This window comes from Dasypus novemcinctus, chromosome 2 (genome assembly GCF_030445035.2).
Source record: "Dasypus novemcinctus isolate mDasNov1 chromosome 2, mDasNov1.1.hap2, whole genome shotgun sequence".
Classification (NCBI taxonomy): Eukaryota; Metazoa; Chordata; class Mammalia; order Cingulata; family Dasypodidae; genus Dasypus; species Dasypus novemcinctus.
The window spans coordinates 61,346,630-61,365,013 of record NC_080674.1 but is presented as its reverse complement, the minus strand read 5'-3'; the positions used below and the strand labels follow the sequence as shown (position 1 = coordinate 61,365,013).

Genomic DNA, 18,384 nt, shown 5'->3' with positions numbered 1-18,384 from the left:
AGGCAGAAAGCCTTTTTGGCACCTATGTTAAGTCTCATTCATATAACAAAGGTGTTGCAAAGACTTTGTATTTTATAAATCATAAAGGAGATATGATTAAAGGTCTTTATCTTTTTTTGACTTTTCCTCCTCAACACTTATACCTTAGTAAGTAATGGACATGATTTAAAATCTTAATTGTTACTAAATGATTGAGACAGATAAAAAAATATTAATATCCACTGTTTACCACGATGTTCTTTGAAATAGAAGTGACCATGTATTCCATCTGGCTTGAAGAATTCTGTCAAAAAAGCAATATCTGTCAATTGTAATTTTTCTTTTTCCAAAGAAAGCATTTGTTTGATAAATTATGTAAATAAAAGTTATTTTATATCAAAGGAAAACATTGTGCACTTACAAAGCCAGCATGCATATCATCACACAGGGATCCCATACATCACCCCCCACCACCTTGCATTGTTGTGAAGCTGTTACAACCTATGAAAGAATGTTGTCACAATATTCCTACGAACTATACTTCATATCTTATATTTGGTATATTTTGTCCCCCAACCTACCCGATTATTGATATCTGTATTAGTATTATATATTTGGTATAGTTCATGAGAGAACATGCTCGTATTTTTTCTGTTAACCACAGTCCATCTTCTACCTCTGGATTCCTTGTGATACACAATCTTATGCTTTGTACAGTCCATTCAACGTGTACACTAAGTGGCCCTCATTTTCATCACAGAGTTGTGCTGTCATCACCTCAGTCAATTTTAGAACGTTTTCATTACTCCAAAAGGAAAAATCCTGTTTCTACTGACACCCTGCCTATTGTACCTTAGAATTAATATATCTTCTTTGCCATTGCTGACAGAATATTACAGTATTACTGTTAACTATTGTTCAAAAATTATATTACTTGTAATTTTCCTATGTATTATCATATTCTTAACACTTTGTAAAAGAAGAGCATCTTGCATTTATACTATAACCAAAATCTTCACCACCAAAATCACTACACAGTGATTATACATCTGTTATACTACAACAATATAGTATAATAGGGACTCTTATATGGTCCCCAGATTATTCTCTAGCTTCCTTTAGATTGACAAATTTACGTCCACGGACTACCCCTTTCAGTCATAATCACATTTATAAATCTGGCTGCCGTATTTTAAATTGTGACCAAAAAACTGGAATGTTTAGCCCAAATTCAGTACAATTAAAAAAAAAAAACAAAAAACAGAAACAAAAACAAGTAGAAGAACTGCTAATCAGTCTGGGCCAATTAATAGATCTATTTAGTATAAAATTCTGGGTTCCAGAGAACCAGATCTTCATTATGTTTATATAATGCATAAATACTATGTATTAAGTATAGGTGATAATGGTCATGGTACTCTAACCAACATAAAATAAATGAAAGTCTTAAAAAAATTTTCCTTTCCACATCTTCCCACCCCACACAGATGAAACAATCCATATTTGGTCAGGACTTTTTGGTGCAACAGTTCTAATGAGAAATGAAAACTGGATGTTAACAGAACATTAAAAAAAAACCAATGATTAAAAATATGTACAAATTGTTTAAAACTTGTTAATATTCATAGGTACTTGGATAGTGAAATGACCACTTGAAGAGTAGCCCAGAGAACAGGGCTCTAGATCTTATGCTGGTACTATTAATAAGTACCTGAGTGACATTTGGCAAGTTAGACATCCTGCCTGGATCTTGATTTTGCTCAAAAGTATCTTTCCAGCTGTAGAATAGATTGACTCCTATAGTTTGTTTTAAGAAATTATCCGGGAATTTTATACATTATCTTTGAGTAGCATTTTATCATTTACAAAGGGTCTTCATAGTCACAATTTCATTTGACCTCAAAATAACCCTGAGGTGGGTAGGCAGGTAGAGAAGTTAAGTGAATGTTCATGGCGCTTCATGGGTTTTCCTATTAATTGTTATTTAATTCAGCTACTGTGTCCTGTTAACTTCCTTCCCTCCTATCTTTATTCCTTTCCTTCTTAATCTCTCCTCCCTTTCATGTTTAATTTGTCAAACATCGATTTCTCTGACATAGAGCCCAATGGAATCCCATTTAAATAAGCAGAGGCACCTTTTATTGTTGTGTCCCAGATTCATAATTCAGGAGTGAGTTTAAACACCATCTTTACCTTTTTTTTTTTTAGGTACTGGGGGTAGGGATGGAACCTGGGATCTCCCATGTGGGAAGCAGGTGCTTAGCTGCTTGAGCCATATCTGCTCCCCTTGAGCTTTACCTTTCAACATCCAATTTACCTCCATAGCCAGTCAATTCATATTTACACTTTCAGGTTCATAATTTAAAGTTGTGGATTGTTCTAAAGGAAGGTTTTGATGTATGTACATGTGTGTATATATGTGTTGTACTTTTTATTAAGCATAGTGTACATACAGAAAAGTATACAAATCGTAAGAGTACACCTAGATGAATTTTCACAAAGCAGGCACACCCATGTAACCAAAACCCAGGACCAAGAAATTAAACATTAGCACCCAGAAGTGCCCTTGCCCCCCTCAGTTTCTACCTCTATGCAAAGATAACCACTGTCATGACTTTTTTTTTTTTTAAAGATTTATTTATTTATTTCTCTCCCCTCCCTACCCCCCCACCTCCCCACCCTGGTTGTCTGTTCTCTGTGTCTATTTGCTGTGTCTTCTTCTTCGTCCGCTTCTGTTGTTGTCAGCGGCATGGGAATCTGTGTTTCTTTTTGTTGTGTCATCTTGTTGTGTCACCTCTCCGTGTGGGCAGCACCATTCTTAGACGGGCTGCACTTTCTTTTGTGCTGGGTGGCTCTCCTTATGGGGTGCACTCCTTGCACGTGGGGCTCCCCTACGTGGGGGACACCCCTGCATGGCAGGGCACTCCTTGCGTGCATCAGCACTGTGCATAGGCCAGCTCCACATGGGTCAAGGAGGCCCAGGGTTTGAACTGTGGACCTCCCATGTGGTAGACGGATGCCCTAACTACTGGGCCAAGTCCGCTTCCTGTCATGCCTTATAATGCCATAGATTAGTTTTACTTTCTTTTGCACTTTATGTAAATGTAATAATATAGTATTTTGTTCTTTCATATTTGGCGTCTTTATCTCCATGTTATCTTTTTGTGATTCATATATATATTGTGTATATCAGTAATTCATTCATTTTCATTGTTGTGCAGCATTCCATTGGATGAATATATCACAATTTATCTGTTCTTATATTGATGGACATTTGAGTTGTTTTAGTCCATTATGAGTAGTGGTATCAATGAAGAGTATGGGCAGTGTGCCTTTGGTGAATATATTTATTTCTGTTGGGTATTTACGTAATTGGGTATGTACAAAGTGCAGTTGGTCGGTCATAGGGTGTGCATATATTTAGCTTTTGTAGATATTAACAAATTGTTTTCTAAAGTAGATATATTCCCTCCAGCAGTATATGAGAATTCCAGTTGCTTCACATTCTCACCAACACTTAGTATTGCCAATCTTTTTCATTTTAGCCACTCTGATAGGTATGTAGTGGTATTTTATTGTGGACTTCTTTTGCATTTCCCAATAACTAATGAGGTTGGACATCTTTATGTATGTTTATAGGGCATGGATACCCTTTTCTTGTGATGAGCCTGCCCAAGTCTTTTTCTATTTTTCTATTAGATTGTCTGTCTTTTCTTCTTGATTCATGTTTTTGCTTTGTTTTAAAAATTCTGGATTTATCTTGGCCTACTCTATGGCTTACCTTATTTCTGTGTTTTTAAGAAGTTAAACGCTTTTAAATCTGTACCTACTTATTTTGGAGCATGACTTATAACAGGGTCAAATGAAAGCAGAAAGATCAGTATGGATAAGAATAGAAAAAGATGTTCGAACTTGACCAGGAGGAAGACATGATTGGAAGTCAGAGAGGAATTACATTACATGAGGCTAAGAAGATGGTTAAAAAAAAGTGGAAAAAATGGAAGACCAATTGAGCATTTGCTTACTGAATACCTACTGTGTCTTGTGTACTGTGCTATACGTCCAAGGTGCCTGCATTCGCAAACCCCACTTCTGCTTTTTGTATACTACTGTTGTTTACTCAGGAATTAGTGTGGTTGAGACACTTAGCCATCAAAGATAGAAGAGAAATTGGATTCTAGTTGGAGAAGTGGTTTGGCACTAGGGAGTATGTGGAAAAACCTGGAAGAAAAGGTGTGATCAGAAGGGAAAATTACAGAGACTCCACTGGAGTTGAGTGTAGAATTCCTGTATGACCTGGCAATCCCACGTCCAGGTATATATCCCAAAAAATTGAAAGCAAGGACTCAAACAGATATCTGCACACTCACATTCATAGTGACATTATTCACAGTTGTCCAAAGATAGAAACAACCGAAGTACTCATCAACTGATGAATAGATAAAGAAAATATAGTGTATACATGCAATGGAATATTATTCAGCTATAAAAAGGAATGAAATTCTGATACATGCAATAATATGAACACATCCGTATGGATGAAGACATCATGAGTAAAATATGCCAGCCACAAAAGGGTATGACCTCACTGATACAAAATAATTAGAATAAACAAATTTGCAGAGTCAGAAGCCAGAATATAGGTTGCCAGGAACATCTGATTTTAATTAATAGAAAGGGAGGTGAGAAATAAAAAATTCAAGTTTGTGAAGTGATATACTTGAAAAAGAAGAGAGACAGAGAGAGAATGGTTATGCGAATTAAGACTACCAATTTTCTGGAATTTTAAGAGGTCTGGTGTGAAATCTAGGTTCCTAAAAAAATATTCAAGTAATTATATAAGAAGAAAATCCTTATGTGAACATTTCATTTAGTCTAGGGTTGCTGATGAAGATCTGCATGTTGAGATTTTTTTTTGGTTGGAAGATATTTTGCAGAATTTCCAAGAAGTGATGTAGCAACTGAAGAGGGGTGAATTTGGATGTCTTGGGCTTAGAACACAGTATTCTTAGTTTTCTTATACATAAGGGCAGTTTGTCATGTTTTGTGGTCCCTTTTGTAATAGCTGTTATTAAAATACCACAGCATGATAATGTTACAAGGTAGAATTGATTAAAGTATGATATAATATAGCCATAAATAAGAATAATGGGCAGTAGAGAGAGGTATAGCTATATGTACTGACATAGTAGGTACTCAATATATATTTGTTAAGTGAAAGACAAAAATGTTTAAGATATAATTAAGTAGAAAAAAAGTAAAAAATAGTATATATATTATCTGATGCTATAGGGGCAAGAGAAAAATGTATATACTTCATTGGATTAAATATTTATTACCTGGGTCAAACTCTGCCACATATTGTATACCAAGTTATTTAAAAAAGGAGATTTTAAAATTTTCATTTGCAAATTCTGTTCCTTAAATTACTTAGAGAAGCAACATGTGGTGATTATAAAAGATTCAGATGTTATGGAAATATGTTACAAAAACTAATAAAAGTCACCATATTCCTACCTTAGGAGAGATGACCTTGTTTTTCTTTAACAGTTTGTTGTATATACTTTCAGCTTTCATATGCATATACTAACTTAAAAAAATAGGAGCAAATTATATATACTGTTTTATAGCTTTTTTCTCCACTTAATTTTATCTTGGGCATTTTATGCCTCTGTTTCTATATGATGAATCCCTAAAAGCAGAATGGCTACATAAAAAGAGATTGTATCTTAAATAAACATTTATTAAACACCTATTAGATTTGATTTCTTATTTATTTATCCCTGCCCCGTTAGTTTGTGTTTGCTATCTGTTCCCTGTGTCCATTTGCTATGCATTCTTCTGGTCTGCTTGTCTTCTCTTTAGGTGGCACCTGGAACTGATCCTGGAACCCTTCAGAGTAGGAGGGAGGGGCTTGATCTCTTGCGCCATCTCAGCTAGCTGGTCTACTGCGTCTCTTATTGACTCTCCTCTGTGTCTCTTCGTTGCGTCATCTTACTGTGCCAGCACGCCTCATGGGCCTGCACTCCACTCAGGCTAGCGTGCCGCACGGGTCATCTTGCCTTCACCAGGAGGCCCCAGGAATCGAACCCTGTACCTCCTATGTGGTAGATGGGAGCCCAACCACTTGAGCCACATCCCCTTCCCCTATTAGATTTTTCACTGCAGCTAGTTTTAAATAAAATTTCTCTGTTAACATTTTTGCTTTGAAAAGCAGGCTATAGTGAGAGAGCTCAGATTTGGGTTTCAGGCTATAGCTTTGGATATGCAAATTGGTTCTACCACTTATTAGCTGTGTAGTTTGGGGTAAATTCCTTAAATTCCAAGAGGTGATTGTGAGGATTAAGTAGACCCAGTGACACAGAGGAGAGAAAATTTTGGAATATGTTTCTACTGTAAAGAAAGAAAAAAGGATATGCAGTTATTCACGTGTTTAGGTTTTAAAAGCAAGTACTTAAGGCCAGGACCTCACGCTGGGGTGTGAGGAATATCTCTGAAGATGCCCTTGGTGTCTCTGGCATAGCCTTCTGAAAGGGTTTAATTGATTTCATGGAATGAGTGCTTTCTGACACTTTCACTGTCTAGGCTCCTTCTTTCCCCCATAGCTGACCCACTGGTGAGTGTCACTGTTATATCCGTACAGGCTCCTGTGTTTGCTGAGCGAATCAGCCTCCTATTCAAAGCTTTTCTAATTCCTGATTTCTTGCTCCTTTATGTAGTTTCATGCATAAGCAGGATGAAGTTGCATTGTCATGAAGTTAGCTGAAGCTATTTGGTTTTTGTCTGACCCCTCAGTGCTATCTTGAAGTAGAAGGAAACTAAATGTTTTTTGATTATTTATGGTGTACAAAACCCTGTGCCACCAGTAAATGGCAGAGTTGGCATCTGAACCCAGGTCTGACTTCCAACCTCATGTTCTTCCCTCCTGCAGGCTTGAATTCTGGTCCTACTAGAGGGCCCAGTGGCTTTTGATCTTCATGGTGAGGATCATTGCACTGTGAGCATTGCCAGCACTGTAATGTGGGTCAGTATGCCCTTGATCTGACAAAACATTTTTAAAAAAGATTTCTGAATAAAGTAGCAGTGGTGGGATATATATTCCCTGGATCTAATATAGTTACCAAGTCAGCACGTGGTGCACTCTTTCTTAGTCTACAGCACATCTCCCATTTTGATTTCCATGGGTTTTGACTAATAAAATATTAGCAATTACTGTCTGAAGACATCAAGGGAAAATGGGGTCAGGAAGACTTTGAATATTTGCTGAATGAAGTAAAGTCATATTAAACATATTCTTAATAATGCATGTTGGGCTTAGTTTAAACATTTATTTATGACTATATATTTTCTATTTACATAAAAATCCACGAGTTCACATAGCATGACAACTTGATGGCAATGTCCCTAATAAATATTTTTTTTCAAAGATTTATTTATTTCTCCTTACTCCCTCATTGTTTGCACTTGCTGTGTGCTGTGTCTTTAGCCACCTCTGTTCCCTGCTTTGAGCCACCTCTATTCCCTGCTTTGTTTTGTCTCTCATTATGTTTTTTCTTCTTGTGTCTTTTTTGTCATCTTGTTGTGTCAGCTTGCCTTGCCTGCCCATCACACCAGCTCGTTGTCTTCTTTAGGAGGCACTGGGAACCAAACCACAGACCTCCCGTGTGCTAGGTGGGAGCTCAATCACCTGAGCCACATCGACCTCCCAATTTCTTGAATGAATAAATGATGAATTACTTTTAAAGAGTTGCATTTTCTTTAGAGTTTGAAGGCTGTAAGTAAAATTTCAAGGCCCCCTCTATTATTAAGGACGTTTTTCAAATGGAAAAATTGCATTCATTGCCTTAAATATTTGGGTTGTAATAACCTTTAAAAAGTCAGAAGATTACAAATGTCTTTCTCTCTTTTTTCCCCTAGTGGAATGAAACAATTGAGCTTTTCCGTGCTAGGATGCCATTGAGGAAACATCGCTGTCGTTTCAAAAGTTATGAACACTGCTTCACAGCGACTGAAGCTGTGGATTGGCTACATGACTTGCTGAGGTGCAGTCAGAACTTCGGCCCTGAAGTGACCCGCAAACAAACAGTCCAGCTGCTAAAAAAATTCCTAAAGAATCATGTAATTGAAGACATTAAGGGAAGATGGGGTCAGGAAGACTTTGAAGACAATCGCCATTTGTACAGGTAACCCTAACATGTGACTCCTGGACAGGTACCTGGAGGATGAGCGGATCTGGTGGAAGTCGTTGATGCTTCCTGATGTAAAAGAATTTATCTTGTCCGTTGGAATGATGGTTCTATTTGTGACTGTGCTGTTAAAAATAAATTGCAACTCTTCTTGGCTCCATAGAGCACCCCAGAGCAATCTTTTGTTGTAGCGATTTTTTTTTTGTCTTTTTATTTTATTTTATTTTATTTTTTTTCCAATATTTTAGTGAATTGGTTTTTTTTTTAAATTCATTTTTAAAAAATATTACATTAAAAAAATATGAGGTCCCCATTCACCCCCACTGCCCCCACCCCACCACTCCCCCCACAGCAACACTCTCCCCCCTCATCATGACATATCCATTGCATTTGGTGAGTACATCTCTGGGCATCGTGTTGTAGCGATTATTGAGTAAGAAAATCTTTCATGCATGTTGCACACCTTCCTGGATGGCCACAATAACTCAGTACTTCTTAGAGAATCTGAAAGCTCAGCAATTCTGGTTGAACCTTTCTGAGCAGTGTGGAGGTATGTACTCGGGGTTAATAGCAGGTTGCATCTCATCTTTAAGCTGAGATCAGGGCCCATATGAAGACTTGTGGTAGTAATTCCCTGATATCTCAGATTAAACTTGGCAATGCACGCCTCCTCTCCCCTATTGTTTTGGCTCATATTTCAGTGCTATTTTATGCTGTATGCACATTTACCACCAGATAATCTGAGGGAAAATGGCTGGCTCTCTACTGGTGCTTCCCTTCTTCTCACAGCATGCTAGTCTGTTTAATTGTTGGAAGGTAGAGGAGACCTACCTAAGAGTAAGGGGATGGGAGAAGACTAAAGAGGAATGAGGCCACACAAGTCCAGGAAAGAACTGTCGCATTATCTACAGAGGAGAGTACCCAAATGCTAAGAACCCAAGAGGGATTAAAAGAAGAAATGGAGCCAAGGACCCTTAATATTCATGTTCTTTTACTCCAACAGAACAAAAAATAAGGAGTTTACTACTAAAATGTGAGGGCATCTTGGGTTCACTGAGACACATGGCTTTGAGCAGAGAAAATCTGGCTCTTGCATGCCTTGGGCACTTTCTTGGACTAGCTGCTGAGAAGGGCAGCAGGCCAGGATGGGGTGAGCATGAGCACCGAGGGCTACAGACAGACCTGGCTGGATGTTTAGAATCCACCTCCCTTAGGGATTGTCACCAGGTATCTTTGGCTTCTAGATATGAAGATTATCATCTGAGCAATTAGTTGCCTCTCTGGTAGTATTTCTGGCTGCGCTGATCCAACTTTTAATTAGATCTTGGGTAAGTTCAGCCTATTCTGGGACTGAAGTGCTTAGCTTCCTGCCATGGAAACTCTATCCCTGATTCCATATGCCACACTTCTTTGGGGAATCTTAAGTAAGTGTTATTTCTCTTGGGAAACTTAATTGCATGTACTCCAATCACAATTTAGTCAGAACCCTCTTAAAAAATTCCCCGAATGAGTAACTTCCAATCTGTTCTATTGCGACCTTAAATTGGGTGCTTTCCATTGAGTTCCATGAGGCTTTGTGAGTCCTGAGGAAAGTAAAATAGGAGCATGCACTGGGTACCCACCCATTAGAACATGTTTCATTTCAATATTAAGACTTAATTATATACCTCCCTTTAAAAAATCAGATACATAGATTAAATTCCTTCGGTAAATAATGACTTTTCCCCAGTCTCTCTTAAAGAAAACTCATGAGTCATAAAGAAAGCAATGTTTTCTTTCATTTGCCACCCAAAAAACTCATTACAGCTTTACATTTTTCTGAGCGTAAGTTCTATAAGTTAACCACTGACATTTGTCAATTGCCCAAATTGGTTTGTGATGATCTCAGTTAGACATGTGAATCATTTGTTAAGTTTCACATGCCTTGACTCGAGGGTCAGCTCATGAGTGTGCAGCCAGCTGTTGCACACGTGCAGGCTTTTGGACTGGTGTTCCCAGTTGATCGTCATTACCTGATAGTGCTACAGTCAAGAGCAGAGCTGTGTGCTGCTATGCCTGTTGCATCTTCACGTGCCCTCCTAGTTGAGTAGTACAAATTGCAAAGCTATAATGAAAGCAGAGGTGGGAGATCATGAGCCAGAGGAATGTGATATGAAAATAGATGGAGAATCAATGAGGTGGAAAAATTCAGGAACATCTTCTAAATATCACACTTTATGTAAGAGAAACTTCATACATAGTCTCTAGAATGTTAGAAGCAACAACCAAGAGGAGTTCTTGCTGGGAAAAAGGAAACTAGCATTCTAGAGCAGCTCTGATATACCAGACTGACTTAGCACGTCTTGGTCATTTGACTCATCACTTGTAGATGTAGGTAGTATTATCCCAATTGAAAGGTTAAGATATTATGAAGACCAAAATGATCAATTTGCCCAAAATCACCTGGTCAGTAGTGTAAGAGCCAGGATTTGAACCCAGGTCTCTATCTCTGAAGGCTGTGTTTTGTGGTTTGCCAGCATGTGTCCCTTTCCACAACATGAGGTTGACCTTAGCTTCACAAGTAAATTAGTGGGTGAATGAGTAAGCACACTGAATAACAAACAAGAAGCATTTGGTGTAGTCAACACATGGTTGTGTTCACAGAGCTCTAGTGACATATTAAGTTCTATGTAGTACATATGAAATGATCAGGTCTCTTTTTCAAGAAGTTCTTCTCAAATAAAAGAGGTAAGGTAAACATAATCAGCCTAACTGCTGACATAAATATAGGTAGGTTTCTGGGTCTGTCAGTTAGAATAGGACATAATTCCTATGAAATATGAAATCCCTTATTATATTTATATACACGTATACATATGAGAATTTTATAACAAAGATGAGGAATTAGCTCTTATTTTGGATTGTGTCAAATCATATTTCAAGGTTTTAAAAAGTGTATGTCATATTTGCTACATGAATGCCTTTACATTTATGAGCCATTATTTTTTCCTGAGGAATGAGAGTTGAGTTAAATATAGAAAAAAAAGGAAATAGTGAAACGTAATGTGTAAAAAAGGAAACCAAGATCCTAATATTTTAATGTCTATAATTATCAGAAGAGATCTTGCAAAGAAATGCCCAGAGCTATTTATTGAACCATTTCTTTTCTGTTACTGATTCTGACATCTAATAAGAGTTCCAGATTGGCTCTTATGAAGACAATTTTAGATTTCATTAAAGGGTCCTCATAGTTGAACCAGATGCCCTCATCTGGGTCTAACAAAGCTTCATGCTGTAGACTTCTGTTGGAGAAAGAAAACCAATCACACTATCTCATAAGAAATTTCAGTTTATGAAATGGTTTCATATCCATGATCTCATTTGATCTTCAACTCTGAGGGGTGGACAGGGTGGTCATTTCATCCTCAGTAGACCAGCACCTTTCTCTTTAAAATGTCCAAATAAATACACTGATCATTTAGTATGTCCATCTATATATGTAAACAGACAATTATGTAGGATTATTTAAACCTAATTTGGGTTAAATAAAAACACAGGGTGTATTGTGATAATTGTTTGGAAATACCAAAAGAGAAGAGCATTTGGCCTATTGTAGATCTTTAACAGGATGGGATCCCCTGGCTTGGAGTCTACACCTGGCCTTTGATTTGCCCTCATTACTAAGACTAGCTTTGGTGTGTGGTTGTAACGGAGAAGATGGTCACAGTACACAGATAAGCATCCGCTGATCCAGGTGGTGGTGGTTGAGCTCTAACAAGTAAGGAATGGTTTTCCTTTTCTTCTACCTCTGCCTCCCTGGTTTTTCTTTTTTCTCTTTCCTTCTCATTTCTTTGTCTGTTTCTACCTCTCCTTATGTATGTCACTCTCATGATCCCTCTTTTTTCCTTTCTTTTTTTTCTACTTTATTTCTCTCTCCTGTCTTACCTTTTTCTCTTTTCTATTCCTTTTCTTTGTATTTTTTTTTTTTTCTGGCCTATTTCTAAAATATTGGTTTTAATTTGAAACTGAAATTTGTTATGTATTATTGACTTTTTTGGGTACTACTACTTTCACAGATCTTAATTAAAAAAGCATAGGGGGAAGCCGACGTGGCTCCACTGATAGAGCATCCGTCTACCATATGGAGGGTCCAGGGTTTGATCCCCAGGGCCTCCTGACCTGTGGGGTAAGCTGGCCCACGTGCAGTGCTGATGTGCACAAGGAATGCTGTGCCACGCAGGGGCGCTCCCGCATAGGGAAGCCCCACACACAAGGAGTGTGCCCCACAAGGAGAGCCGCCCCATGTGAAAAAAGTACATCCCACCCAGGAGTGGCGCCGCACACATGGAGAGTTGACACAGCAAGATGACGCAACAAAAAAGATACGGTTTCCCAGTGCTGCCAGAATAATGCAAGCGGACACAGAAGAACAAACAGCAAATAGACACAGAGAGCGGACAATTGGGGGGAAGGGGAGAGAAGTAAATTAAATAAAAATCTTAAAAAAAAAAAAAATGAAAGCATAGGGTTCCTACTACCTGATTTTAAGATTCACCCTATAAAAGTACAGTAATGAAGGCAGTGTCTATTGGTGAGGAGATAGACACACAGATCAATGGAACAGGAGAGTCTAGAAACAGACACAAATATGGTGAACTGATTTTTCTTAAATTATTTTAGTAGCATATAATACAAACTAAAATTCCCCCTTTAACCACATACAGATCAGTAAATTCAGTGGTGTTAATTATATTCAAAATGTGCTATCTCCATCATCCTTTACCAAAACATTTCTATCACCCTCAAATGAAATTCTGTACCAATTAATCATTAACTCCCTATTCCCTACCACTGGTAGGTAATCTGTATTTTAGATTCTGACACTGTGAACTTGCTTTTTCTAATTATTTCATATCAGTGAGATCATACACTATCTGTCCTTTCGTGTCTGGCTTATTTCACTCAACATGATGTCTTCAGGATTCACTACTGAATAATATTCCATTGAATGTATATACCATATTTTGCTTATTCATTCATCTGTTGATGGACACTTAGGGGTTGCTTCCATCTTTTGGCAATTGTAAATAATGCTGTTATGAATATAGATGCACAAATGTCTGTCCAAGTCCCTGCTTTCACTTCTTTTTAATATACAAGCACACGTTGTTTTATTGTGCTTTACTTTATTGTACTTGACAGAAATTGTGTTTTTTTACAAATTGAAGGTTTGTGGCAAGTCTCTCAGTGACATTTCTTCCAATAGCATGTGCTCACTTTGTGTCTCTGTGTCATGTTTTGGTAATCCTCTTAATATTTCAAACTTTTTCATTGTTATCACTGTTATGGTAATCCGTGATCTGTCGTCTTTGATGTTACTATTGTAATTGTTTTGGGACGCCCTGAACTGCACCCATTTAAAATGGCGAACTTAATTGATAAATGTTGTGTGTGTTCTGACTGCTCCACTGGCTAGCCGTTCCCTCCTCTCTCTCTCCTTGGACTGTCCTATTCCCTGAGTATTGAAATTAGGCCAGTTAATAACCCTACATTTGCCTCTAAGTGTTCAAGTGAAAGGAAGAGTCCCACATCTCTTACTTTAAATAAAAAACTAGAAATGATTAAGCTTAGTGAGGGAGGCCTGTTGAAGGCTGAGATAATAAGCCAAACGGTAGACCTCTTGCACCAGTTAGCCAAATTGTGAGTGCATCCTGTTACCAGGGAATCTGATTATTTTGAATTCATTTGTATCTCACTCTCACAGGAATTAAAGAGTAGAGTTATATTTTGAGCATACAGTGCTGTTGGGTTTTACATTTACACATTTAGTTACCTTTACTGAAGCTGTTCACTTTTTCATACTGCTTGCTCCAAGCCACTCTCCTATGCTGTCCTTTCAACCTGAAGAACTTTGGTAACTTCCATGTCAGGGTATCCCACCCTAGGGAGCCAGTTAAGGTCCATGATTAAATATGCCTGTTTTATCAGTTAGGTGCTCCAGCAATTAGATACCAGGTTTAGCAGTACGTACTGCTTGCCAGTAGTTCTGTAGCTTGCCAGTAGTTCTGTAGCGGGTCTTTTTTTTCCTGGTGGCTCTTTTGTATGCACATGCTTGCTGCCCTCTTGGGTCCCACCCTGGGGCTGTGGCCTTGGGTCCCCTACCTGAATGTGTGTGGGCTTCCAAATTGCTGCTTTGAGTGGCTCTGTGGCCCACACAGTAGCAGGAGGTGCCTGCTGCTCCGTGACTCTTAAGTTGTGTGGGCCTGAGTGAGGTGGGGAGGTCTAGGCTGGCAGGACCAAGTCACAGATCTCCCACTTTCTTTTTTGGTGGGTTTTAAAATTTTTTCTCCTTTGAGTCAGTGTTAGTGAAGTCTTTCATCTCTTTTATACTCCAGAGTTCCAAGCACTTGGGATTTGCCCTTTTATTAGTTGTTTAGTAGGGGAATCTTTTCTGGGTATATCTTATATCACCATCTTGATGATGTCACTTTCTGATTAATTGGTTTTTTAAAAAAAGATTTATTTATTCAACCCCCTGACTCCGCCAATGTCTACTCTTTGCATCCATTCGCTGTGCATTGTGTCTACTTGTCTTCCCTTTAGGTGGCACCGGGAACTGATCCTGGGACCTTCCGGAGTGGGAGAGAAGTGCTCAATCACTTGCACCACCTCAGCTCTCTGGTCTGCTCCATCTCTTAATGTCTCTCCTCTGTGCTCTTTTTGTTTTATCATCTTGCTGCACCAGGTCTCTATGTGGGCCAGTACTCCTCCATGGGCCAGCACTCTGTTTGGGCCAGCTTGCCATGCAGGCCAGCACTCCTGCATTGGCCAGCTTGCCACATGGGCCAGTAATCTGCACGAGTCAGCTTTCTGCTTGGGCCAGCTTGCCTTCACCAGGAGGCCCTGGGAATTGAACCCTGGACCTCCCATATGGTAGATGGGAGCCCAATTACTTGAGCCACACCCACTTCCCTGATTAATTGATTTTTAATGGAGATACAAAAGCAATTCAATGGAAAAAGATTAGTCTTTTCAACAAATCGTTTTGGGGCAACTGGAAATCCATCCCTCTATATACAAAATAATGAACCTCTACCTAAACCTCATACCTTATTCTAATGTAAAATGAATCATAGATTTAAATGTAGAAATGTGAAGCTTTTAGAAAAATATAGAAAAATCTTCATGTATTTGGGTTAGGTAAAGAATTCTAAGACATAACAGTAAAAGCGCAAATATAAAAGAAAAAAATGATAAATTAGACCATCAAAATTAAAAACTTGCTCTGTGAAAGATACTATTAAGAGGATGAGAAGACAAGCTTTGGAGTGGGAGAAAATATTTGCAAGCCACATATGTGACAATGAACTGAGATGAGGACAATTAGTGAAAGAAGTCTATAAAAGATTATATATTGTATACTGTATGATTCCAATTGTATAACATTCTTAGATAAAATTGTAATGACTAATAACAGATCCATGTTTGCCAAGCGCTAGGGGTGGGGGGAAAGGTATGACTGTAATGGGATAGCATGGAGGACATTTTTGTGGGTTAATAGAACTCTTCTGTACCCTGATCGTGGATGGTTGGGTTACACAATTATAGATGTGTTAAAATTAGTAGGACTCTATACACCCCAAAAAAAGTGACCAATTTTACTATATGATAATTAAAAAAAAAATTAAAGCAGGTGATTTGAAGTTTCCGTTTTTATCTCTAACAAAAGAAAAATCCTAGTTTAAATTCTTTGACTTGGGTCTTTAGTAGAGCCTATGACTCTGCAGGAAATATTCTTCATTCCTAACCCTGTATGACTTTTGAAGGGACCGGTTTTATGGGCCTCACCTTCAAATTAATGGGCCATTGCCTCCCTCTAGTGGACATCTTTTTGGTTCTTACAGTAAAGCCTAAAATGTGGGAGTGACTTTTCTCTTCTCTTCTCCTCACCTCTCCTCCTCTCTCCTACTCTCCTCTTCTCTTCTCTTCTATTAAATCTTGGGTTCTTGTCCTGTAATTAGTTGGATAAGTTTCTTAGCTTCCCTGGACTTCAGTTTTCTTAACTATAAAACAACAGAAAAGGACTAGAGCTTTTTTAAAAAGTGTATTTTTATTACAGAAGTTGTGAACTTACAGTACAGTCATACACATGTGTAGAATTCCCATACAACCCTTCAACAACATACCACACTGTTGTGGAACATTTGTTACAGATTGTGAGATAATATCGTTAGCCTATTACTGCTAACTATAGTCCACAGTGTACATTTGGCATAGTTTTCCAACCCTCCCCTATTATTAACACAGTACATCTTTGGCATTGATGCAAGAATATTACAGTATTGCTGTTAACTATAGTCCCTAGGTTACAGTAATTGTATTTTCCCCATGTTTCTCCACATTCCTGCTGTCCTGCAATAGTGACATACATCCGTTCTAGTTCATGGAAGGACACTTGCCTTTGTACCATCAACCACAATTCTCATCCACCTCTGGGTTCACTGTGTTATTCAGTCCCTAGATTATTCTCTAGCTTCCTTTCAATTACCACTTACATCCCTAGACTACCCTTTTCAACCACAATCCCATTTATAAACTATCTGCTAACTAACTATTATGTGTTAAGGCCCTTTTTAATTTTAAGTTTTTATGATTCTACTTGTAACTATGATATGTGTTTCCCAATCCAAGGCAATGAAGGAGGTAGAAAAGAAATACAGCATGATTCTTAATTTCCCTGATTTTGTAATCTATTTTGATAGGTAGGATATACATATATGGTATAAGTAGGTAACAGAAACAAGATTGTATTTGATTAAATACTGAAATGAACCCTTAACAACAATAAATTCATGGTGCCACACCGGCAGTCCTTCAGTTGTTACATGTATTTTGTTTGACCAACATAGTGTTTTTAGTTATTAAATATTTTTGGTCTCATTTTTACATGTTGATTTTCTGCTTCCATGTAGTTCAGAATTTAAAAAAGTACAAAAGGATATTTACAGTACAGTCTCCCTTGGCCACCTAGAGACTTCCCTTTCCCCCAAACTTTCCCCAGAGGCACCTAATGTTTTTAGCTTATAGCACAGTGTCTTAAAAAATTATGACTCTGGCCACAAGGGCACTCCAGCTGCTGTCTAGTGCTCCTCTTTGGAGCTGAAGCTGCAGCGGAACGAGGACCACTACCATCTACCTCAGCAAGTGAGCCCGGCCTGCGTGGGGTGGCGTGAGTACCCGCTTTGTCTGGCACTTCGACACCGAGGGGTCCACGTGAGCTGTGGGCTAGGACTGGTGCAGTGCCGACGGTTACTCAGTACCAGCCATGGAGAAATGCCCTGTGAAAGCAGACCTGCAGATAGCCCTTCCTTCTGGATGTTATGGAAGAGTAGCTCCACATTTTGGCTTGGCTGCAAAACTCTTAAAGGGGTAGGAGCTGGTGTCACAGGTGATTTTAGAGGAAGTTGGTGTTGTGCTGTTTAATTTTGGCAAAGAAAAGTTGGAAGTGTAAAAGGTGATTGGATTGCACAGCTGATTTGTGAGCAGATTTTTATCCAGAAATAGAGGAAGTTCAAGTTTTGGATGTTACCGAAAGGGGTTCAAGAGGTTTTTGCTCCACTGGAAAGAATTAAAATTTATGCCAAGAATAGAAAGCATACTTTTTTTCCCCCTTAAAAATAATGATTTCAGGGAAACGGACTTGGCCCAGTGGTTAGGGCGTCCGTCTACCACATGGGAGATCCACAGTTCAAACCCCGGGCCTCCTTGACCCGTGTGGAGCGGGCCCATGCGCAGTGCTGATGCGCGCAAGGAGTGCCCTGCCACGCAGGGGTGTCCCCCGCGTAGGGGAGCCCCACGCGCAAGGAGTGCACTCGTAAGGAGAGCCGCCCAGCGCGAAAGAAAGTGCAGCCTGCCCAGGAATGGCGCCGCCCACACTTCCTGTGCTGCTGACAACAGAAGCAGACAAAGAAATAAGAAACAAGATGCAGCAAATAGACACAGAGAACAGACAACGGGGGGGGGGGGGGGGGGGGGGAGGGCGAATTAAATAAATAAATCTAAAAAAAATAAAAAATAAAAAAATAATGATTTCACATAAAGTGTTTTGGTGTTTGTGCCTCTGTAAACCTATTAATCTTTAACTTCTAAACCATTTGACTTTCTTAATGGGAAAGGAAAGAGCAACTCTGATGGGATCACATAGAAACTTTCTTGAACTTTTCTACTAAATGATCGCTGT

General features: G+C 38.7%; 1 protein-coding gene across 1 annotated transcript in view; it reads left to right on the top strand.

The window, feature by feature from the left end:
* Positions 1 to 18,384, top strand: part of DEPDC1B (DEP domain containing 1B) — a 167,839-nt gene that overhangs the window by 14,315 nt on the left and 135,140 nt on the right. Inside the window, exon 2 of the mRNA XM_004458844.5 lies at positions 7,897 to 8,162. Coding sequence (XP_004458901.1) covers positions 7,897 to 8,162 — 266 coding nt within the window. The remainder of the gene's footprint in view (positions 1 to 7,896; positions 8,163 to 18,384) is intronic.